Genomic DNA, 26029 nt, shown 5'->3' on the forward strand with positions numbered 1-26029 from the left:
TTACATAATATGCTATTTGTTTTCCATAAAATAAATAAATAAATTCACTAAAGTGACCTAATGACGACTCCATAAGTCATATCTTGACAGCTCAATAAAAGTACGTTAATCTAGGATGTCTACCATGAGCGCCAAGAGACGCATAATAAGAAGAGCCGACCCTAAATAAAATGGGAATGGGCCAGGCAAAGAAGAATGTGCCGGTATGCACAATACTTAATCTTTTCATATCTTATCTTGATCACGTTCACAGTGTCAGCACATTTATCACGTATAGTGCTGATGCTGTGACGTCATTTATCTATAATCTATATCGTATAAATATACCGTATATTATAGTATATTATATACGTGTAATATACCGTATATTATAGTATATTATATACGTGTAGTCCGCGTTAATAAACAGATTAATATCAGAGACTAATACCAACTGTTGTCTCATTCACACGGTCCCCAACATGGCACAAAGAAGAATCTGAAATTTTACTACGTTTTTCACAAAAAATATTTTAATTTCAATACATCTCCATTTCAAGAAAAACTATCTCAAATTATTATCAAATCGAACCAATAGCTTCGCAGCTTATTCAAAACAAACAAACAATCAAATCTTTTCTCTTTGTAATATTAGTTCAGATTTTAAACTCACCTCGTCATGAGTCCGAGGCGCGGGCGCGGTGTCCGGGCGGTGTCTGCGCTCCCTGTCCGGACGGTCCCTGTCCGGACGCTCCCTGTCCGAGCGTTCCGGACGCTCGAAGCGCTCGGGCGAACGCCGGGCGGGCGACGGCGAACGACGAGCGGGGGATGGTGAGCGCATTCTAGTTGAATAAATGTTATTTTAGGATTTGCTACTAATGTAATGACTATAGTCTGGTCGCTGAGCACGTATAATTTTGTTCATTGACCCCAAGCTACCCCCATCCTTATATTGCTGTCGCGACTGTGCGACGGGCGCCCGCAGTGAGTGTGCGAGCGCGACAGCAACATAATTACGCGCGAGCGATAAGGATGGGTAACTTGGGGTCATTGGACAAAATTCTACGTGCTCAGAGACCGGGCTTCAGAAGAAAGCGTAGGCGTTCTTGCCATCTGGTAGACAGATGACCTTTGTGCGTGTTGCAGACAAAGGAGCTAAACTAAGTTGGTTTAGCTTAACCAGGCCTGTTCATCTCCGCGAGTTTACATCGAAAACAAAACACGCACGATGGCCCACCTACAGGATACTATTCGACAAGGCCTCACATACGAGCGAACATTGACTCACGCACGCGTATTCTTGTGTATGATGGAAGAAAATAAAGAAAATGGTGTACTAAATACTATGCAGTATTTAACTGCCTAAATAATAATAAAAACACAGAATGTATTTTTTTAAGTTGCCTCAATACACTGAGAGGTAAATAAGTATTATTATTCCAATTTTAGTATATGTACTGCCGAAGCAAGTACATTATTACACACACATTATTCATGATAGTTCATGCTAAATCATGTATTTCCTCCGCCATTTTCCGCAGTTTGGCACCTCACGTCACATCATTTTACCGAAGTCAGCCCTATAGCTTCGGCGCAGTGCCGATCACTGACGTTTGTCAACAAAATGGTGCTTGACTCTTGAGACAGGCTAAATTACACCATATTGTTAATGACATTGAGCATATATTTTTTAAAATACCTTCGCGAAGTAAAACTTCTGTACGTAGTACTTATTATTATTCTGTGGAGGTACTCACCGCCTCCTGAGACCAGCTCGGTTGGCGTTGATGAACTGCTCCTGACGTCTTAAAAGCTCATCATCGCTGCTCCGCCTCGCCGGTCCACCCATCATGTCATTTTCTATCTCTATTGTTGTGTTCTCTATAAACCTGAAATAATAATATTAACGTTTATTTTAAACCTAAAACAATAACACAAGTTAGTTTTCTAGATAATTATCATCATCTTATCGGCCACAGGACATCTACCGCTGTAGGCCTAGGATGCATGCTACGATAAACTAAAAGTTTATCAAGCCATTTTATCGATTTTGCGCGATAAATCCATACATTTGTCGTCTAATATCGTTGTTAAAGTCTTTATCATGACGCGCATCCTGGCCCAATTAGGCCTTCCCTAATGTTTTCCCATAATTTCAAACTCTGTAAAGTTCTAAGCGTTTATAAGCGCCATGAAAATGGCCTACAAGTATGTATCATAATATCATTATTGTTTTTAGTAATAACTAATGATGAATTTGAAGCAAACACTAACAATATTGATGTACAGACAACGGCATGTCACTGAAGCCTTTTGTTTTTTTTTATGCTACACAAGGCAGGTATTTGACCGTAATCGCACCTGGTGTTAAGTGAGATGCAGTCTAGGATGGTACATATCTGCCTTGTAAGTGCCTAGGCCTATTCACTCTCGCCTTGAAGAGGCCCGGATTATAGTTTTCGGGAAAGACAGCAGCGGGCAACGAATTCCAGTCCCTAGCTGTTCGCATTATAAAGGAGTCGTCGAAACGCTTAGTGCGAGCTGGTGGAATGTCGACAATGTAGGGATGGTACGCTAACCTGCGTCTGGTTCCCCGGTTATGGAAGGGGGCTGGTGGAATGAGGTGATGTGTAAATGTAATAAGAGTTTTCCAATTTGCAACAAAAAAATATAGTCTGATAAAGCAAAAATGTATAGCCAGAAGAATCTTATGTATACCTCTGTGGCGAACGCCTCTGGAACTTTCTGTTGGCGGCGCGGGCGAGAGCGTTGCGTTGCTCCGCTATGAACCGCTCAGCTGCGTCGTCGATGTCTTTCACTGGGCCTGCGGATAGTGATAACATGAGAATATAAAGGTATACAGGGTGGAAACGATAAGTGATCTCACTCGATTATTTCTAAACTATACAAGATATCGAAAAACTGGTTACTGATCCTGAAAGTACTTCACAAGCTCTTTCAAATGTTACCAATAATAGGTTACAGAATAAACTGGATCTATCTGAAAATTAAATTTTTCCAGCTTCCATACATTTGTTAAATCCACATAATATTAAAAACACTTTCAGGATCAGTAAATAGTTTTACGATATCTTGTATGGTTTAGAAATAATCGAGTGAGATCATTTATCGTTTTCACCCTGTATGTGTTAAGCTCAAACATAGAAAATGTTCATTGAGCGAGAAGACAGCTCACAACGCGTTGTGGTAACTGTAACATGTTTTCATGTTCTGTTACGGTCACTTTTGAAAACCCAGCCTACAAGAAACACCACTAACAACCTCTCTGTCATAATACTAACACCAGTTACACTTCGTTTGTGCATGTGTTACAGGAAATGTATGAATTCTAGGAATTGTATACTATTCCTAGGAAATGTATACAATTCCGAAGCTATTTAGGAAATGTATAAAATATTGCTTCAGAGATTTTTTAATACGCACATATCCTAGGACATGTATACTTTTCCTAGGAATTTTATAGAATTCCAATATTGTATTAGGAAATGTATAAAACTAAGCGGCACAAGCACGGTCATGTGATTTAGTGCCCCTCAGTACGCCTAAAATTTTATTTAGACAAACCACATTGACCGATAGGTACTTTTAACTCACAACTATTATTGTTTAGCCTGAAAGTTGTTTTCGCACTATTATATTTTGACTGAAAAAAATATTTGCCTATTGGTATGCCTTTCTTTCGGCATCACGCATATTACGCTGAAGTATTGGAAAACCCTAATTTTAACATATCTTTAATTAAACTATTATTGACATGAAGGTTTTAGTACTCCTGTAGCTGGATAACAAAGTCTCGGTTAGGTTAGGTTAGACTTGCGACCTTGTAACATACACAGCGGCCGCGGCGCGGGAGCGCCATTTAAGTTTCGGAAAAAAAAAAGAAATCTTAATTACATTTCCGATTGCTGTTTAGTAAATGTGTAAATTTCCTAGGAAATGTGTCTAATATAATTTACATCACACATTTCCGGGTGATTTTAGGACTTATACACAAATCCTAGGAATTGTATACAATGACGGATTTAATACATTTCCTGTAACACATGTATGGCCATTTTCATGAGCGCTCACAACACGAATTTCGCAAAATGTATTTTTTCAGCAACTATAACGTGTTGTGAACTGTTACTACGCTAAATGCTATGAAATGAAATATTGATATAGACACATGCTGAAAGGGAATATAACATTTTTCGATCATATTACAATTTATATGTCCTATTTGATTTGGTCCCCCTTTTTAACTCTAAGATCTAATCAGTCTCAATATCAAAGGTATAGTTAAACACAGAAATCAAACAGGCAAAAATTATTTTCGCATTTCTAATATTAGTATAGAAATAAAATAAAAGAGAGGAAATCATTAGTAATTATAGTGAGGAAATCATTTAAAATTAGTTTCTTCAATAACACAGTCAGAAAGTTATCAACAAACAAATAACGTGCTAAATACAAGGAAAAACATTCAATCGATAGCAAACAAAAATTACAACACACAATGCAAACAAAACTACACTACACACGGCAAATTGTAGTGAACAACAATAACTACACACTACAAATTTACCGAATTTGCTCTCCAGGGTCGGACTCGGAGGCGGGGACTTTTGGATCCTCGTAGGAATGTACGCTGGCAGCCCGGTTACTGAGCATACAGAAAGTTGCCTTTACACTTGACCACAATTCATACACCATCTTAGTGGAAAAATCCTCAAAAAATAAACAAATTTTACTGTTGTAATTAACATTTCTTAGCGGTTAGTCGCTTCTTAAACTAAATTTTAAATAAACAACTTGAAAAAATTTAACTGCCTAAGGCGGGAATTGAACCCACGAATGGCAAGCAGAAAGGTTTGTTAATGTTATTACTACAAAACCTACTCGTTAAAGTATATTGGGAAATAATAGCACCATTTTACTCTTTGCTTAGTGTTTTAGTTAAAATTTTGAGATATGACATTACTTTGTAATGAAGAAGTTAATAAATAATAAGAACATGCTCACTAAAATAGCTGTAGGTCCCCAAAAATTCGCTTCTATCACCTCTATGTCAATACATCCTGTTTATTTACGATATTTTAATAACTTCACGAATCCTAGGCTGGCTGTGTTATGATTAGGATAGTTAAAATACTAAGCAAAGAAACTTACCCTCAACAGGATGTGTAAAATTCCCTTTGAAGTGCGGGTTGATGAGCACTTTCTTCCCTGCTAAGCCTCCAGGCGGCAACAGAGGCGGCAGTTGTACCGGCAACATGATCACCTCCTGTTCACGTTTGGGCACAAACTTGTTCACACTGTCCACTTTGTTCACACTGTTCACAGCCACCGGCACGTGCTGACGTATCGTCACTTGAGGTATATGACCTGCCCCAGGCATTATTTCGCGCACTGGAGGCCCGAAAGGCCTCGGATTGAAGTTGGGTCTGAAGAACATGGGCCTCGGCTCGAAGTTAGGCCGAAAGTGCGGCTCTTCCGGGCGAAATTGGAAGCGCGGGCCGAAAGGACGAATGTCCGGACGAAAATCCGGCATTAGTGGGCGTTCCGGAGATATTTCGGGACCCATCTGAGGCGGCATGTGCGGATCGTGACGTAATTCCGGTCGCATTTCTGGCGGAAAGTCCGGGCGAATCTCTGGCGGGAAGTCCGGACGCATATCTGGGCGCATATTTGGACGACCTTCAGGCCTCATATTCTGATGTATTTCAGACCGCATATCCGGACGCATGTCTGGTCTCATATCCGGGTGCATATCCGGACGCATATTCGGATTCGGATGAACTTCAGGGCGCATATCCGGCCTCATATCCGGACGCATGTCTGGTCTTATATCCGGCCGGGTGTCTATACGAATATCCATTACTTCCGGACGAATTTCAGGTCTGACTTGATGGATTTCCGGACGAATCTCAGGCAGCACGTCCGGTCGCATCTCGTGGCGCATTTCGGGCCGGATATCCGGCCGAACCTGCGGCGGGGTGGGGCGTATTTGTGGAGGGGGGAACGATGGTCGCTGGTTAAAGTTGCCCTGTGAATAAATAAATCCATTTTAGTTCTGCAAATATGCTTCAAAAAGCGCTTAGTCCACTTCCCAGTATTGTTTTAACGCTATTACCAGGCCTGTTCATCTCCGCGGTTTACATCGAAAACAAAACACGCACGATGGCCCACCTACAGGATACTATTTGACAAGGCCTCACATACGAGCCAACATTGACTCACGCACGCGTATTCTTGTGTATGATGGAAGAAAATAAAGAAAATGGTGTACTAAATACTGTGCAGTATTTAACTGCCTAAATAATAATAAAAACACAGAATGTACTTTTTTAAGTTGCCTCAAGACACTGAGAGGTAAATAAGTAGTTAGTTAATATTATTCATGATAATTCATGCTAAATCATGTATTTCCTCTGCCATTTTCCGCAGTTTGGCACCTCACGTCACATCATTTTACCGAAGTCAGCCCTATAGCTTCGGCGCAGTGCCGATCACTGACGTTTGTCAACAAAATGGTGCTTGACTCTTAGAGACAGGCTAAATTACACCATATTGTTAATGACATTGAGCATACATTTTTTTAAATACCTTCGCGAAGCAAAACTTCTGTACATAGTACTTATTATTATTCTGTGCTATTACTGTTTGTACCAACTACCTTTATGAGAAGTGACGCCTGTTGGGTGCAGTCATTTTGCCACAGTTTATTATTTGTAGCTATAGCTTTAGTAGCGCATTGCTCCACTCCACACACCGGACGAATACGAAGTAGTATAAGTCTGTAGGTGGACAGACGACCTTTTAGACGTAGGAAACGAACTTCACCTAGAATACCCAACCTCAGAGGTAGGAGCTTACCTCCAACTGCCAGAACTTTAGGATAGGACTTTAGGTAAGTTGGTGGTAGCTAGCTAGGCGGACTTAGAACAAGTCTTACCACCAATGATGATGATGAGCACACTGTAAGCTTACCCTGTGCACGTTTTTACGACTAGGGGTGATGCGGCCTAAACGCGGCTTCAACTGTTGGTTAAGCCACAGAATAATAATAAGTACTACGTACAGAAGTTTTACTTCGCGAAGGTATTTATGCTCAATGTCATTAACAATATGGTGTAATTTAGCCTGTCTCAAGAGTCAAGCACCATTTTGTTGACAAACGTCAGTGATCGGCACTGCGCCGAAGCTATAGGGCTGACTTCGGTAAAATGATGTGACGTGAGGTGCCAAACTACGGAAAATGGCGGAGGAAATACATGATTTAGCATGAATTATCATGAATAATATNCGAAGCTATAGGGCTGACTTCGGTAAAATGATGTGACGTGAGGTGCCAAACTACGGAAAATGGCGGAGGAAATACATGATTTAGCATGAATTATCATGAATAATATTAACTACTTATTTACCTCTCAGTGTCTTGAGGCAACTTAAAAAAGTACATTCTGTGTTTTTATTATTATTTAGGCAGTTAAATACTGCACAGTATTCAGTACACCATTTTCTTTATTTTCTTCCATCATACACAAGAATACGCGTGCGTGTGTCAATGTTCGCTCGTATGTGAGGCCTTGTCGAATAGTATCCTGTAGGTGGGCCATCGTGCGTGTTTTGTTATCGATGTAAACTCGCGGAGATGAACAGGCCTGGTTAAGCCAAGTCGTGCTTTTATTACACAGACACACTCGATTCTAGAAGAAAAAGAAGATTATAATCTTACCCTGTGCATGTTGTTACGTCGATAAGGGTGCTGCGGCCTCAGCTGTGGGTTGCGCCACGTGGTGCGACCGCGGCCGCCGCGGGGTATCACCACCTTATCTGCAATCGGGTAAGGTAAGAATAACATCATCATCATCATCAACAGCCCTTTACAGTCCACTGCTGGACTATGAGCCTCCTCCACTATAGTGGAGGGTTTTGCCATAATCCCCACGCTTGGCAGGCGGGTTGGAGATCGCAGTTTAAAAGATTGATGTTTGTCAGAGAGCGCTGCTGCCCGTTCTCTGTTTGATGTGTAGTCCCTAAGTCGCCTCTTACGACACCCGCGGGAAGAGTAGGGGTTGGTGACAAATGTATTCTACTCTGCCGTCACCACACGGCCACAAGAATAACTAAGAGTGTTATTTGTTGACTATTCTGCCTAAATGTCGTTAGGTAAGTGGGTCTCTAAAAAAATAAAACGACTGTCTTCTTTGAAAGCAAGAAGACGAGTGGATTTATTCATAGATAAATCAGATACAAGGAATCATAGACAAAAAAGGTTTGGGTTATTGTTTATGATATTTTACAACAGGGTCGTTAGGTAAGTGTCGTTAAATAAGTGTTATTTTCAATTAAACTTATTGTATTAAACTGAAGTCTATATAGGGTCTCTAATCCTACTAATATTTTAAATGCGAAAGTTTGTATAGATGTCTGGATGTTTGTTAGGCGGTTATCACACTGCGCCGCGCTCCGCCGCGGTACGCGGGACGACAGATTTAATCATTGTATGTGTTATGTATGTATCTCAGATCATAGAAAGAGAATAGATATGAAGTCGCGCGTAACTACAACGAGAACCAGTGTCCCCACATTTCCCCCACCACAGCTCCCACACACACATTGAACTGTGTAAAAACAAAGCGACTGAGAGTCTACGACAACATGTGCAACCGGCTTAAAAGTGCTGTGATTGGCCAGAAGGCGTGCCTTATGGCCAATCAATGGCCGCGTGACGTGACGCACACTTTGAAAACGCTAGTGAGAGAACAAAGATAAAATGAAGTCGACAAGATATCGATACTTTAAATCGCTAGGGACAAGGCTCGAAACTGGTTTCACAAAATGCTTATGAATGAAAACCTTTTTATTATTATACGTTATTATTAACTACTATCAAGCATTTACTTTTTAATTATGGCGATCTGCGTACCGCATATTATGTTTATCAAAAATAATGCCTATATTAGGCTTTCAACTAGCTCTTATTGTAATTACCTAGTTGACAGTTAATACTTACTTCTACTGTTTTTATTTTTTTTTTGCAAAATTTTATAATCGCAAGTAACACATCATTATTTTATTTAAAATTACAAAATAGAAAATTATAATTTACTTCTATTTATCGATAATAGGAAACCGCATTAGAACACGAGCACGGCACTATGTTACGACCGGCACATGCGGCCGTACTGTGTATTTTCACACGACAGTGGATATCGGAAGAAATTAAATACATTGCGCAGTAGTTGAGCATGACATAAAGTGGTTGCTAACTAAATCGTCAATGTACAAGTGTGTTAGAATTTTTATCACCACTGATTTCGATATCGCAGTAACTGTTACGGCACTGAATTCGTTCGTAAAAATGTTTAGTTTTTTTTATTTATAAGCAAAATACCAATGGATTTGCAATACTTACATGTAGTAAATGACTCCATTGTTCCTGTAGTTCTTCGTTTCACTTGTTTTATTGCACGTAACGACGCATTATCCAAAATATCGGAGAACATTTCCTTAGTACGACTGAATCGCGACTAACCTAGCTACGCGGCCGATGTTCGTTTCTGGGCATATCGCGGAGACACGCGCCACGCCCCCGTTTCACATCTATTTCCTTCTATGATCTGAGGTATGTATAGTTATGCACGTATGTAGTTAGGCTCGCAGTTACGCCGCTGGGCGCTAATAAATCAGTTTACGTTCAACCGCTGTCTTATTGCTACGTACCTATCTGTATGCAAGTACCTCAGTTTGAGAAAACACGCGCGGCACTTCACACTGACAACGCGTCCGCGCGCGTGATTCTTTATATGAAAATCACGCGCTCCGCGGCGGAACGCGGCGCAGTGTGATAACCGCCTTACTCTTTCACGCAAAAACTACTGAACGGATTTTGATGAAACTTCACCACACATAACCCTGAATAACATATAGGCTATAATTTATGACGATCTGTAACAAATTAAATTCGGTCTCATTTCTGATTCGATCTCGCAAAGAAACCAAGCATAGCTGTAAGTTATTAATCCTTCAAGCTCCGCGAATCTAGACACAATAGATAATCAATTGTTATGACATTAATTAATGCCGTCTGGGACTCAATCGGTTAATATACTTTTTAGAACGTTTCCTACACTATTACGACTACTAACTTTTAGAAACAAGTTTTGTTAAAACTCACCCAAACTGTCCGGGATGTCCCGTATCTGCGGCAAGCGCTGCGATCCGGGAGTACGCTCCGACGTGAACCTCTCCCGGGGAATGATGTGGATCTCCCCATCTAACGCAAAATAATGTATAACATTAAAGAAAACATGAAAACCTTGTAGTACCCTTATGTCCAAAGGGTACTACAAGGTTCGAGACTATTGATGACAAGGATGCGTGGTCAGTTCAGTCTGCACATATAATTAAATTTGGCTATTCTTACTGTTAGAAAATTCCTGGCAATTAGTGGTGACTGAGTTTGTTCCGGCGTTTCTTCTCAGCACTTACCATATGTTTGTCTCAAAGCATTGGTAGGGCCCAAAAGACATGTAAAGTGCCCCATAAGGGCTACCTTTTCTTTTTTATTTTTTAATACATTTTGACGTTCATAAGTGCCTAAACTGAATAAATATTTTTGATTTTGATTGATTTTGATTTTGAGAGAATCTCCTTTTTTGAGTGAGTTATTAAATAAAATTGCCAAAAAAAGGATTTTATTACCATAAAAACTCATAAAACCCATTTATTTCTGCCAATAGGCTTTTAAAAAGCACTTTTACACGTCCCAGTATTAACCCTACCACTGCTTCGGGACAATAAATGGGCCAGTGCTGAGAAGAAGCAGCGCAAGAAACTCAGTCACTATTAAAGTAGTAACTTCGCCAGCCAGGCTAGGACGTGTGCTCTGATAAAATATTAGACTGCAAAAAAACTACTAAAAGAAAACTTAATTCTAATAATATTCAAAATTTTGATGAAAACTTACACTTACTTGATGCATTTGGTGGCATATCGGATGGCACGATCTGTGGAGATTCCAATGGTGCTGCAGGCTGCAGGAGAAAACAAAATCATTGATACAAGTAATTACAAGGATAAAGTTTTATCCTTGGAAATTATTAGAATTGGAAACTAACGCCTTTATTCACAAACGACGCTTACAAGTGAAGCAGAAAATCGAAAGCACAGCGTTGAATAGAGCTCTGTGATTGGTTTGTGTGTCACTCTGTACGTCCACGCGCACGGTGAGAGCTCATAGTAATGTTTGTGAATACGGGCGTAAGATACGTACAGGCAACAGCAAACCAGACACCATATTTCTGTTGCAAAATAGCTTCTATTACAACGACATAAGATGCCACCGTGTTAAGTTTGATGTGCTAAATTCTATACATTCAACACCATGGTACTTCTTGTTTGTCAAAGTGACCTTCCATCCAGTCAGATAAGTTTATGTTACAACTTATGCATTTTTAATAGACACTTTTGCTCAAAAAAGTAAATAACCGAGAATCTAGCTAGGAACTTTAATACCTCTATTATCATAATAATTATGCCACAGAATATAATATTAGTTTATTTATTTGAGCACCAACAATTTTAGATTACACACAATAATAATTAAATGTTCAGTACCAAAATATTAATCAGTACTCACAATAGCTGGTGGCACTACAGCATGTTCAATCTCATACGCCGGGGGCTCGTATGGAGCGTACGTGGAGTGGTCCGGGATCGGAGTGTTGGGGATCTCCACGGTTATGTTGGGCACTACACACTCCGGCTCCACCCCAGGCTGATATGGAAGCGGCTGCGGATATAACATAATGTTATTAATTGTGTTATTTGTTATGTGGGTCATTCTAAGTTAAGAGGTACTTTCGATGGCAAGGGCAAAAAAGTACATTTTTTTTATTCTAACTACCTAATTAACCTATTTATTGCTTAAAACTAAATGTCTTCTACATGCTCACTTAAATTTATTACAGAAATGTACACAGTTTAGTCACAATAAGTTCTAATACAAGAAAAAAGTCTCTCCCCTGGGCTGTCCCAAACCCGACTTTATTTGTAAACCAGTTATTATGAATGTATTAAAATTAAATAATTACTTCATCATCGTTAATTTTATACAGAACAATAACTTAGGAACACTGTCTTATAAGTCAAATTACATAAATTCAAATTTTTCATAAATAATATCAACGCCGAAATTTGTCCTCCGTATTTTGTGTCTCGTCCCCTGGCTTTTTGTTTTTGTTTAAAAATCAGTTTTGTTTTACTATTTTGTGGCAGTTGTGGCCTTTAGTGCATAGGATGTAACGTGAAGCTATCAAAAAGAGGCGCATAAGCCGATTGCGAAGTCATTTTAACCGCCATTTCAATCACGCCTCTCGCTGGGTGTAGAAGTGTTGAGTGAATGCAGTCTTTCCTCTGGTAAGTTTTATTTAGCAATTATTTGTTAAAATACTAATGTAAACTTCAATATTTACTATGAATAGTGCATACATTGTTACGTTTGGTTGTGAATTGCGTATGAGAAACACTTTTACGGCTATTTTAGATATTGATCGAAAATGTATCTCCCCTGGCGTATTTCCCCTGGCTTTTTTGATGGCAGGGGAGATTCTTAATGTCCAGGGGAGATACATTTGTATGCGTTTTCATGAATACTTCTATATTTTTAACTGAACCTTTACTTGGTATTATGTATATCTTAGCTTTACAATTTAATATTACTTTTTTACAGAAAAAATGGCATCTAGAAAGCTAAAGCGCTTGAGAAAACCTGCCCGAATATGAAAATTTTCACCGTAGATATACCGTAGACATACTATCGGAAAAAGCAGCAACATTAGGTTCTACTGAAGGTATAAAGACTTTTTTAAAGGTAAAGGTTCACCATGTTACCGGTTGCGTATTTATACCTAATTGGCATTATAAAAAGTTTGAGATGCTTCTGTGACTCCAGAGTTATGTCATCATTTTGAATAGGGTACCTACTTTGGATTATCCATAAACACCTGCTAGAGTCACTGTTTTTGTGAAGGAAACCACGCAAAATCTTTTCGTCCAAAATACCTCAGTGCCTATAGACGAAAGTCTTCAATCAAGCAACCTGAAGTGGCAAAGGCCATGACACATAGTACGCAGAACTAACGGCCGATGGGGCAGCAAGGTTCTGGAGTGGAGACCTCGTACTGGAATGCGTAGTGTAGGACGTCTACCCACAAGGTGGACCGACGACCTCATAAAGGTCCTCATAAAGGAAAGGGCTGGAAGCAGGCCGCCACCAACCGGCCATTGTGGAAATCATTGGGGGAAGCCGATTTTCAGCAGTGGACGTCCTATGGCTGAAATAATGATGATGAATAATTGATGATGATGTTTTTTTAATCTCCTGGGATCAGGTTTTAAATAAACTACCCTACCCTAAGTTAAAATTGAGAGGGCAGCATTTTTTTATGCTTTAATGAATCTATTGATGTCTTTGAACGCAGGTATTACATAAAGATTTTTTTTAGTTACCTCTCAAATTCTCAATTCAAATGGTTGTTTAAGTACAAGAAAAGTTCAATACTGTTTCAGAGAAGTTTTTGTTTCTTTTTATTTCGTTGTTGACTATTGATAATTGTTTTGATGGAAAGTAAAAGTAAGAACCTTTTTATGTTTTGTACCTAGGCTTAAAATACATTTTTGTTAACAAAGTTTGCTAAAAAATGAAGTCTTATTATAAATAATTCATAATTAAAATTAAAATAAATAATTAAAGTTGATTCCTAAAAATAACACTGTTTTTAGTATGTCTATGTTATCTTCCCTGTCCATAATGTTTCCTCCCCTGTGCACCTTGTCTCTACCCTGGACTGAGTATTTACCCTGGTCGCTTATAAAACGAGAAAAAACCAACAAATTGACTGGCCACTTTGTAAACATTTTCAACTTAAAGGTTTCCATAAAACAGATATATACTTAAGTAAAAATATTTTAAAAAATGCCGTGCCGTCGCTCCATACAACACATTACCTCTTAACTTAGAATGACCCATGTAATAGTTTATAAGTCCACGAGAGCTACTGCTGACAAACTGTTGCACAGTTTGGCAGATCTGATTAAATTGTAAATGTACTGTTACTTGTAAAGAAAAGAAGAAATAAAATAAATAATATATTTCATTTAAGAGTTCTATTAATACATTTTTATCACCATAAATTATTTTTGTACCATTTTCCTCTAAGATAAGTATTATGGACTTAAATGTAAGTTTTTTTTACATTTAAGTCCTGAAAACATAACTTATGTGGGTTTCTTCTGTTCAAAAAAATACCACAGTTTTAGCAAAATAATACCACAGCTAAATTCACTTTTCTGTGGTATTTTTAAAAAACTTTCAAGTTGGAATGTTACGTAGGTACATAAGTTAGTGGTTTTGGCTAAGTGCTAAGTTAATTATTTCTCTTTATTTACACTTCTGATAATATGCAGTTAATCAAAAAATACCAGCAAGTTGAGTAAATGCAATCTAAAATAGGATAATATTGTTTTGATTTCACAACAAAGTGAAACTCACGAGACTACCATAGAAAAGTTAATAAATTAGCACTGTGTGTGAATATAGATTTAACTAACCTGCGCACCATAGTCCATGCCATGTCTAGGATATTCCGGAGACACAAGATCTGGGCCAGCCCCATAATTAGGACCTACCGACGCTGGGACATTTTGCGATGAATTACTTTCGTAGTCGTCAGCAAGGAGTTGCTCCTCCTCCTCGTTGCCAAGATTGTAGTCGGCAAGGCTATGATCACCCAAATCGTCGCCTAGCAAGTCTTCACTGCAAGTAAATAGCAAAAAAACTTTTAACCAAACACATGTGACGCATAAAATTTAACATGACTTTATGACGACCTATCCAACGCAAATGTGTAAACATACGTGACAACTCTTTTTTCAGATAGTAAACTAGCGATAAAACATATTTATAAACGATAAATCACACTAAAAATAAAGAAAATATACAAATAATCGGGATACTAACTTGTCCGACATGTTGACAAAATTATTTTTGTCTTGTCAGTATTTTTTTTTGTTCACTCCACCTTGTCTATGGTTTCAAGCGCTCGGACACAGATAATAAACACATACACACAACTTTCAAAAACACAATTCAGATGGCGCATTGATCGCCTTTCGCAATCACCCCTTTAACCCCTAACACTCTAAAAGGAAGAATAAAACAATTTTATAATTTTTCATTGTTTTTGGACACTAATGCAAGTGATTATGGTTTAAAAAAAGATAACCCTCCTGCTGGCGCAGTCGATTAATAAGATGCGAACTTTATTCTGTCTGTCTTGTTTGTGTAATAGGTACCTTTCCGATATAAATAACATAGGTACAGTGCGAGTCTTCATAAAGTGCGGGCACTTATGAAAATGGGTGTAACTAGATCCATTTTTATTTTAGGAAAACATGTAAAAAATATCCGAGATTTTTATTATTTACTTATATAACTTTTGAACTAAGAGGTATCCTTATAAAATAAAAAAGAGTAATGATGTTAAATAATAATAATTATGATAAATAATAAAATACATAAAATAACCGGGAAACGGCAACAAATAATAATAAAATGTTACTTTTTGAAAAAATCTGTATTTTAGTTGATTTTCTCGAAATAATGCCCATTATTTTGGCTTTTATTACTTTGTATTATTCTCCATCGTAGCATCTTTATAAGATCTAAATCACAACGTTTGTTAAGAGCGTTGATAGTAATTTAATTTCTTCTTCTTTTTGCATATCTCGTAGATCAGGCACGAAGCGAAAATTACGCCGACAGACTGAAATCAAAAGTTACCCAAGTTTTATTTTTAAACTTTAAAAAAATATTTTTCAAAGTTGTTTTGTAGAAATTGGAGAGGAGATGACAATGTTTGAGAAAAAAACCCATATTTAACTTAAAAATTTAGTAAAGAACTTAAGTAAGTAGGATTTTTACAACCAACATTTAAGAATAAAATTTACCTCGATGATTATTACAGCCAAAACAGCATAGAACACTGCATCAGATATTGAATTGACTAATTTCATTACAGCTTTTACGCATCCATCGTAGGCGTTTTCTTTGGAACATAGTTCGATCTCGGAGGATTCTGGCAGAGGACAGCAAGTTATTGATAGTGTCATATTAAGTTTTTCATACGATTCTGCACCCGTCGTTCCGCAACATTTAAGCTGGATGATAAGATATTTCATCATTTAATTTATCATCAACATTTTATCAATAAAAAGAAACCAATTAGATAAAATATTAAATGCCCGTTTTTACCATCAATCCCTAATTTTTTTAAACACTTAAGTGTTACCTATGTGGGTCACTTAAAAATTGCTGTTCTTAAGAACAGGAATTTTGTTTTCAAAGGGGTCAATTAAAAATTATCGATTGATGATAAAAACGGGCATTAATAAAATTGTAAGATAAGTAGATCTTATTTTCTTTTCAACCATGCACTCACCAGACTTTCCATTAAATAAAATGATTCTTGTGAGTGAGGGTCACTAAATATTTCATTGAGTGCATCTTTTACTTCTTCTTCGATCAGTGACTGACGTAATTCTACAACCACATAAATCTTAGCGGATAGTAATATTGTCATAAACAACGTAAACTGAAACAAACGATACATTTTACAATAAGTAAGTCTACTCATGCTATTCTTACAAATCACGCAAATTGTGCTTCATAAGTCTTGAAAGTATAAAACAAAGTTCTTTTTACATTTATAAACTCAAAGTAGGTAAGAAAGAATCAAAATAAATTAATATACAGACGATAGCGCATTAAGGTAAACACTGTGACATTATTAATTATTATTTAGGCTGTTTAAATAGGTTTTTTTGCAATAAATGTAGGACTTTTTAGTCTTCATGTCCCAAAATTGAACGATAAGCTGGCTCCATAGGGTGGAAAAGATCATAGTTACCGTACGAAAAATAAGAATAAAAAATTTTTAGTAAGAAAAATAATTTTAAGATTTATTTTTCTAATTTTTCCTAAAGTATTCTGACCTTGTCCACCCTATGCGCCGGCTTATCGTTGAATTTTGGGACACGATGTATAACTTACCACTAAAAGAAGGTATGTTTTTTCTGTGATAACTCCACAGCAGCCAAATAGGGCTATTAAAAATAAAAAGCATCCGCTGATGATGAACCATAATGATAAATAATTCAGTTCATCTTTGTTCGAGACATCAAATTGAGAGATGACCAGTGCACCAATCGCTAAAGTTCCAATACCCAATATCTGAAAGTTCAAACCAAACGTTTTTAAACAAAATAAATAGGTATGTACTTACCTATTACTTAATTAAAGACTGTTAACCCTTGAAAAGGAGGCTGACAATAGTGACTGAGTTTCTTGCGCTGCTTCTTCTCAGCACTGGCCCATTTCTTGTCCCGAAGCAGTGGTAGGGTTAATATTGGGACGTGTAAAAGTGCTTTTTAAAAGCCTATTTGCAAAAAAAAATGAATTTTATGAATTTTTTTTTTTTTTATTACTATGTGGAAAGTGGTTAAAATCTTATCTGCCAATTCATAATAATACCTACCTACTTAATAATATTAATATCACCTTCTAATTAATACTTACAGAGTATAAAGAATTTACAGCAAACAAAATATATTTCACAATATTGATCACACACCCCATGTTTCCCACTGCACTTTCATGAAACTAAAAATCGTTTGATAGTTCGTAATAAATTATAATCACTATCTCTGTCATTATCACGGCAAAGTAAGGGTTACTCATCTATAGACAAAGGATGTTCATCTAATAATAAAGTGATTCCCCGAATACATACTTATTGTAACCACACCAACAAAAAAGAAAACATTTTTGCAAGATATAAAAGTCCTTTAAAAAGTTAACACACTCAATTAATAATGTAAAGTAATAAATAATACTTACTTAGTTACTTAAGTATACCTAATTTTATAGAAGTTCATGAAAGATGATTCTAAATTAGGAGAATCAAAAATGAATAACGTCGGCATAAGTAGCTACCAGTAAGATAATAGGGGGTAGGTATTATACCTCTACAATTGAACTAAACTGCATTATAAAACCTAAATAACTTAAAAATCTAAATATATAAAAGGAGAAACTGACTGACTGACTGACAGATCAACGCACAGCCTAAACGGCTAAACGTAGGCACTTGAAATTTGGAAGGGACGTAGCTTAGGTACCGTAGAGGTGCACTAAGAAAGGAATTCCCGAAATTCCCACGGGAACGGGAATTAGCGGGAAAAACGGGATTCACGCGTACGATGTCGCGGGCGGCCGCTAGTAAAATAATATAGACAATAGACATTGCCATACGAAAATCACATTTTTTTATTATTATTTTTATGCCATGAGATTCTTGTAGAATACCAATAACCTAGTTTTGATCAACGAACATCATCATGTTTTATAGAAACTTTGCCAAAATTATTTTTATTTAAACGAACATTCCAGTATTCATTTAAGCTTTTTATACCCTGCTGTATCTAGATATTCGTTTCTGAATAATGGAAAAACATAACAATGCAATTAGTAACGACTTATCGCTACTAAACGTAAATATTTGCATTTCTAGATAATTTTGAAGTAGGCACTTACGGTGCCATAATATTTGTGGCCATTGAAAGCTGGGCAATGGGTAATTCACTGTCACGGTGTGCCAAGATATTTGCAGGTACACTGAAAAAAATGTTTGGTTACTGTTTACACAACAAAAGTGACCACCAAACACTTTGGTTATGAGGAACAAAATGTTGTGTAAATAATTCTGTAGTGAGCTAGACTTAGTTTGGTTATAGTTAACACTTAGTTCGATGGTCACTTTTGTTGTGTAAGCAGTAACTAAACATTTTTTTCAGTGTAAAAGGTAAAGATCGCCGTTAAACTAAAATCATAAAAAATACGGACTACCTATTACTTCCTTGTTGAATGTCCTAGTTAGTAGGCATAGAAAATAAAACTTCTTTTATTTATTATAATAGAAATTTAATGCTATCATTTTTTAATCAAATGTTGGTCCCAAGCGGGTTATCAATTTATTATTATCAATTATTATAATATCAATAGTCTACGGATGTCAATAATTATTTTTGTTCTCTCCCTGCATTTAGGTCGCAGATCAGGCACCAAGCGAAAATCACGCCGACAGCCTGAAATCAAAAGCTTTTTTTAATCTCAAGTCTTATTTTCAGAGCTTAAAAATAATATCGTCATGTGATGACGTGATGTACATAGTTCAAGTAACGTAAAAGAGGACTAAAAACTACGAAAATATTGTGAAGCTAACTACTTAGTAGAGTTAGTAGGTAGGTTGTAATTGGAAACTGCCAGTATTATTAATGAACTCGACTATACAACTTGTACAGTCGAGTTCATTAATAATACTGGCAGTTTCCAATGTTTCAAAATATAATTATCAGCAGTCATTATTATAATACAGGTAAGTATTAATGAACTTTTCTGTTTGAAATAATTAACAATATAAAAACTTATCGTCTACCCCTTTCACAACAAAATAAATAATAATATTTACCTCGATGATTATAAATGTCAAAACAGCATAGAAGAGGGCATTAAAAATTTTTAGGCATCCATTGTAGGCGTTTTCTTTGAAACATGGTCTTGGTCGGGTTCTTAAGAATTGCGTTTCAGTAGGGCAGCAAGTTGTTGGCAGTATTGTTATATTCAGTTTTTCATATGATTCCGCACCCATGGTCCCGCAACATTTAAACTGGATGGTAAGAATATAATTATTTCAATTATTTACACGTTATTTACTAATACTGTAGTTTTACCCGATAAGTAATAATGGGCCATTACCAGACCCTCTTCAAGAATAAAAATAACAGTAAGTATTAGGTATGATTATGATGATTACTTACCCCACTTTCAATTAAATGAATTTGTGCTTTGGGATCACGTGCCAATGCATTATCCAGTTTACCTACGACTGATTCTTTGAACGTTGGGCTACATATTTTTACAACCACATAAATCTTAGCGGCCAGTAATATTGTCATAAATAACGCGAACTGAAACAAACAATCATGTTAGGTACTTACATGTACACACAGGTACATCTAAATCCCAGAAAACTAAAAAAGTAAAAACCAATTATTTCTGATCTGACCACAAGTTGCACAGTACAATCTACAGGGTGTTAGGTAAATGGGTATATGAGCCGACACTAGCCCATGTTAACATAATCATATAAATGGTATGGTGAAGACTGAAGTCAGTTTGATATCATTTAATTTTTATTTATTTTTTATTTTCATACAAAATAAATTTCATAAAATCCTATTTGTATGAAAGTTAAAATAATTAAAATGAAGATATCAATTTTCTGACTTCACCATACCATTTATATGACCATGTTAACATGGGCTAGTGTCGGCTCATATACCCATTTACCTAACACCCTGTATATTGGAAATGATATTGATTATGAATAATAATTATATCTCGACGGTCCCTACGTATAATTCAGTATCTACCAGTCCCGTGATTTGCCGTTTTTGTTTGCAAAACCTTCAGAGCACCCAACAGTTTCGACTCAGTTAAAAAACATACAGTTTTTATTTAAATTGAACCTTAAAACGTCAAAAAACAAATCCCGCAACTACAAAATTAGAACGATTTCCGCAGTAAAATTGCATTACTGGGAGTTAAGAAATTTTACGATAGACCGCACGCCTTACTCCGCGCGCCCAGCCCCGCAACTGCCACTTTCATTCGCGCAGATCGAGTAAATTGATACGTAATTTATGAAGGAAATAGGTATTATTATGGTTTCTGACTTAATTTATTTCACTCAACATTATACCAACGGCAAATTTATCAGTTAACTGTAGGCATAAGGTAGTTGCGTTGCGTTGTTTTACTCGGGACCATTAAAGTTACTATTATAAGTAGGTGGCACTTACTTATTTTTACGTCGGAAAATTCAAGTATCTTCTAGCCGTAACTGCCACTATAAATGTTTTACTTTGGAAAAGTTTGTTTTATGTCTGTAAGTTAGTGCCAGTAACGGTGTTTTACGCTGAGAAATTGTATTTTAGCAATATCTGGTGGACATTAAAGTGAAGACAAAACAATATAAAATATGATATACAACACGACTGAAGTATCTAGGGTCATTTATTAGACTCAACGCAACCAAGTTCTTCTCCTATGCTACTTTATAATACAAGATACAAGTAAAAAATCGTAAAATTTATTTTATTTATTTATTAAGCATATTAGGGCATTCAGAAATAAAGATAAGCAGGTAACACTTACAAACAAAAGTTTAAATTAACTGCATTTAGAATCTACTACTTTACATGACAATGCTTACCTACATGATATTGCAAACATATACCCGTCAGAAGGATGAGGTATACCCACTAAAAATACCCTGGTGACCCGTCACTCGCTATAAGTGCTAACTTTGAGATTCCGGACAAAGATCTCCCACCTACACGGCGACAGTTGAGAGGAGAGCAACTATAAGTACACAGATTTTCCGTACACACACTCACCATCAGCAGACGGTGGTGGTGACTGGTGGCCTATCTATGCAATGCCTCCCGTGCGGCCTCACGCCCCCGTTACGCTGGCCATTACCGAGGAAGGAAGATAGAAGGCAATCATACTGTCACCTTCCCTGGAGCGAATTCAAATGCACCCGCACTTGGTTCGTAGTCGCGCTATCATACTGCAGCTTCTTGCGGCACCTTGTCTTCTCAGATAGAGGTGCTTCATTACCACCCAACTTTTGTTACCGTCCACATAGCTTTGACTATGCTATCCCGCAAGAATATGGTGTGTCGTATGCTCCTAGCCACCGCAATACAGGTAGGGCTCGAAGGATCCGTGCAAAGTCATCGTGCGATCGCTAGAGCAACCTTAAACTTCAGCACGAGTGCGAATAAGGTTCGGCGACCCAACTTAGCCACGGCCCACGGCGAGGTGGTTTATCAACTATTAGACTACAGCACAGTCTAGCGAGTCTCACGTCAAACGGCCTCTCTGTCCTCCTATGGCGGAGGTTTCACCTCGTTCTTCACGCTGCGTTAAAGCCGACGATGTAGCCGTGTAGACTTTCTGGGCCTGTTAAGGTCTTAGAAGTAAGGCATCACCCTCATAGGGTTTCCATAGCCTTCCGACATAGAGTTTTCGGACCTCCAAATTAGGGAAGCAGCCACGAAAAAGCAAGCTGTCTTCCATTCGCACGGCGACGGATTGGAAAAAGTGCGAGCTGCCACTGGTTATATACAGTTAAGGTCACCGTATTTGCGCTCACTACTTGGCGCCACTGGTGATTAACAGGATAACTCTTAGATATTTCATCTGGGCCTTAGTTTTGACAGTGGTGTGGGCATCAGGTGAAAGTGTCAGGGATGCCTTTAAATTTATGTGGTCCCTGGCCTAGGGCCACCATAATGTCGTCTGTTTCGCCCAGGCAACCCGCCTCGCTGTGAAAGTTATTTATTTATTTATGATGATATGCTTCGTATAGATGATACCTTGAAATATCCATGCCCTTGAAAAGGGTTCCATTTAGTACCCAGTTGTATTCAATGTTCCACAAGATCGAACTCAAAAAAGAGCCATGTGGATCTTAGGACTCGATGCCATGCTGTCAAACCTGGCCGGCACTATTGACAAAGAAAATTTACCGGTTCTACAAGTATTCTTCAGTCAAAAGACCCCTTAGATAAGGAAGAATCTTAAGGTATTGAGTGCCTCCAAAATGCATCTATCTGGGAAACGAGGCGGGACGCTGTTATGCCTCGTCGAGCAGGACTATGGGCCTAGAGTGAGAGTTACGGTCAATAGTAGCTGAAGTTTGTTCCCGTGTACAATTACTTATGTGGCAGTTAATAATTTAAACAAATATATTACTCCGACGTAAAAGTTAGTAAGTACCACTTACGTCATTTGTAATTAGAAACTTTCCGTTGTATAAGTGAGTAAATGACAAATAATACACTTATTGTGATTATTTTTCGATAATTCTTCATGTTTTATAAAATATACCTCATATAAAACTATTATGTCAAATTTCATCAATGTATGATAAATAGAACGCGAGCTACACATGTTTAAACCTTCAAACAAAACAGCCAATTTTACAGGAGAGCTCCTGTAAAATTGGCCGTTTTCAGATACGTTTTTATACGTACTAATACGTAGGTACCGTCGATCTGTTCTACCTTAACCATACAGTAGGTAACTTTATGCATAATATGTTACGGTTAATGTGATAAATTGAAAATTATGAATAATAACCGGTTATTGTGAATAATTACTGACAGTCGCGGTAAAAGTGATAAATTAATAACATTTAACAATGGTTATTTAATAATTCAAGCTTAGTACTAACAAATAAAAGAGAACAACATTTTTGTGTACGTGCTCTTGTACAGCCAAAATTTTTGAACGTTTTGATATCATATAGGTATTAATATAATTTGGCATAATGAGTTTGGAATGTTTCTTGCATAATATTACTTTTCCATGATGCCCATAACGTTTTGATTTAAAGTGTAAAATAGGTTAAGGTGCGGCGGGGCCGCTAAGCCGCCTATTTAGTTTTATACACACACACAAACGACCTCATATTAATCACATTTACCTAATCATGATGTAATTATTCATAATAACCGGCGATTATGCATAATTTTCACATTTATTACATTGACCGTTACACATACTGAATTGAGAATTTAGTCGTTTTAAAAACTTAACAAATTAATTATCAAAACTTTTCAGGAAGAAAATCATCAAAATAATGTAGGCTTACAGGAAATAGGATTCGTTGGTAACGTAAGTACTTACCCCTAAAAGAAGACGTGGATTTTCTGCTATAACTCCACAGCAACCAAAAAGGGCTACAAAAAACAAAAAGCATCCGCAGACGATGACCACAATCGATACACCGCGATAAACATCCAGGGAATATTTGTACGCGATCAATATCTCAATTTCAGACTGGTACGCCAGTAACAGTGCACCAATCGCTATTACTCCAATACCCAATATCTGAAAGTTCAAACAATTGGCATACCTACTTGCGTCTTTAAACAAAATTACAAAAAAAATATTATTATGAAGATACAACTTAACAACACAATTTTATTACTTGATTTATAAAATACTCGTATATTAGAATAAAGTACTTAAGTTAATTTATGTAACTTTGCATTAATTTGGTAAATTAAGCGTTTAAGTACTGTCAATTTATTAATATTTTTATAAATGATATAAATGAACGTGGAGATTATTACTTACAGAGTATAACGTATTAACGGCAAGCAAAATATACTTCACTATATTAACTACACACCCCATTTTTATTTGAACTGCACTTTCGTGAAACGAAAAAGTACCAGTTACCAAGAGTTTCCAACCGTAAATAAATTAAATTAAGCTGATAGGGAAACGTTTAAATTATTATGATAATTATGGTTAAGGTTACTCATATAATAGGATGTTAACAATTCACGGAAAATAATATTCCTTATCTCACCACAAAATTACAAAATACAAACATTTCAGTAGGTAAGTATGTTAAAAAGACCACTAAAGAGTTAACGAATTAAATTAAACACTATAATAATATTATATTGTTTAAGATTTTATGAGTTAAGAATGTTTAATCAGTTAAAGTAAAGATTTATTATCTGTGATTTAGCTTAATGTAGTATACCTACCTACATATTTATTATAGATATAAACATTTAATAAAATGTTAAACTACTTAAATAATTTAAATAGGTATTTAGCATTAGGTATACCGTAGCCCCCCCGGTGACGAAGGTCAAGGTACCATATACAGGGTGATTTTGTAAACAGTATCCAATTTACTTAACCCTTAACTGGTATCGTAAATTGGACATACGTAACTGGTATCGTGGGGGCCGCGCGGCCCCCATACTATGTTTGCTTCTAGCAAGCATGTTTTACCTATATACTTGAATAAATGCTCATAAATGATATATATTAGGCTTGTTCTATGTAATAATTTCGTTTTTATTATATTAAATCTTCTTACTTATATACTTCAAGACATTACATAATAGTAACTACTTTTTACGTAATATTTTTTTAACGTTGCAAATATCTATGAAACCTATCGTTTAGAAAGTTATAACCAAAATTATTGTTGTTTTTATTAATCCATAATAATGTGAACTTAATAATAAATAACGTTTTAATGTAATGTTTAATAAAAATAATAAGCATTTTATAAAAATAAAAACATAAATATTATGTTGACAAACATTACCAGGTCCCGGTGCATTTTCAGACCACATGTATTTATATTTTCATAGTAGATGGATTGGCTAGGTCCTACAATATCTTCATTTTCACTCTCCGAAGAAAAAACTTGAAAATCAGATTCAATATACTCATTATCGACCGAATATTGGTTATTGGGTCTTCACAGTGGCCTATAATTTTATTATCACTATATCCTTCTTCTGACATGCTACTAATCACTAATTTGGAATCAAAAATTTCGTTCTAGGTATCTTCTATTGTTTTATCACTTATAAGCCATCAATACTGCAAAAAAACAAAAATCAAATAAAAATTGCCATGAAAAAAAAACTAACGTAACTGGTATTGTGGGGGCCGCGCGGACCCCAACACGTGCATATCTTCGTCCTGGTGAATGATGCAGTGCTGAAACGCCTGCACCAGACGCGAGTAGCGCCGATATGAGAATATCAAAAATTTTGGCTGCCCGCCCACGATGCGTAGCTTCTTAGAAATCAAAGAAAACATCATGCGTGGGGGCCGCGCGGCCCCCACGATACCAGTTAAGGGTTAACTTAATTTTTTTAGTCGAGGTATTTTTCGCAAAAAAATATGTCTATTATGCTTTGCAGTTACATACTATTACCTACTTATGTGAACGTATTTTTCTATGAACGAAGTAACTTAAATTATCCACGTGTAAAAATAATTAAACATGAAAAAATAATTTACTTA

General features: G+C 36.7%; 3 protein-coding genes across 5 annotated transcripts in view; all 3 read right to left on the reverse strand.

Annotated features, from left to right (window-relative positions):
- LOC114361319 (serine/arginine repetitive matrix protein 1) overlaps positions 1-15089 on the reverse strand; it is a 29139-nt gene extending 14050 nt beyond the window's left edge. Inside the window, exons 1-11 of one of the 3 annotated variants that reach the window (XM_028316314.1) lie at positions 15011-15089; positions 14602-14806; positions 11630-11782; positions 10964-11024; positions 10166-10264; positions 7721-7818; positions 5152-6028; positions 4568-4645; positions 2698-2803; positions 1737-1868; positions 653-821 (exon numbers count right to left, since the gene is read on the reverse strand). In XM_028316314.1, coding sequence (XP_028172115.1) covers positions 653-821; positions 1737-1868; positions 2698-2803; positions 4568-4645; positions 5152-6028; positions 7721-7818; positions 10166-10264; positions 10964-11024; positions 11630-11782; positions 14602-14806; positions 15011-15021 — 1989 coding nt within the window. In that variant the 5' untranslated portion in view covers positions 15022-15089. Of the gene's footprint in view, positions 1-652; positions 822-1736; positions 1869-2697; positions 2804-4567; positions 4646-5151; positions 6029-7720; positions 7819-10165; positions 10265-10957; positions 11025-11629; positions 11783-14601; positions 14807-15010 lie in introns of all 3 variants that reach the window. The other 2 variants (XM_028316313.1, XM_028316315.1) reach the window with 2 other exon arrangements.
- Positions 15090-15610: 521 nt separating this feature from the next.
- Positions 15611-17738, reverse strand: LOC114361322 (CD63 antigen-like). Its single transcript, XM_028316318.1, has 5 exons — positions 17627-17738; positions 17102-17281; positions 16491-16643; positions 16000-16209; positions 15611-15815 (listed from the first exon to the last, which is right to left on the reverse strand). The coding sequence occupies exons 1-5, from the start codon at positions 17684-17686 to the stop codon at positions 15732-15734; spliced, it is 687 nt and encodes a 228-aa protein (XP_028172119.1). The 5' UTR covers positions 17687-17738; the 3' UTR covers positions 15611-15731.
- A 1278-nt stretch (positions 17739-19016) lies between these two features.
- On the reverse strand, positions 19017-24479 carry LOC114361321 (CD63 antigen-like). The gene is made up of 5 exons (XM_028316317.1): positions 24323-24479; positions 23870-24073; positions 19927-20076; positions 19578-19775; positions 19017-19194 (listed from the first exon to the last, which is right to left on the reverse strand). Exons 1-5 carry the CDS (start codon positions 24380-24382, stop codon positions 19129-19131), a joined length of 678 nt encoding a protein of 225 aa, XP_028172118.1. The 5' UTR covers positions 24383-24479; the 3' UTR covers positions 19017-19128.
- Between the last annotated feature and the right edge of the window lie 1550 nt (positions 24480-26029).

This window comes from Ostrinia furnacalis, unplaced genomic scaffold, assembly GCF_004193835.3.
Source record: "Ostrinia furnacalis isolate ACB-3 unplaced genomic scaffold, ASM419383v2 OfSCF5574, whole genome shotgun sequence".
NCBI lineage: Eukaryota > Metazoa > Arthropoda > Insecta > Lepidoptera > Crambidae > Ostrinia > Ostrinia furnacalis.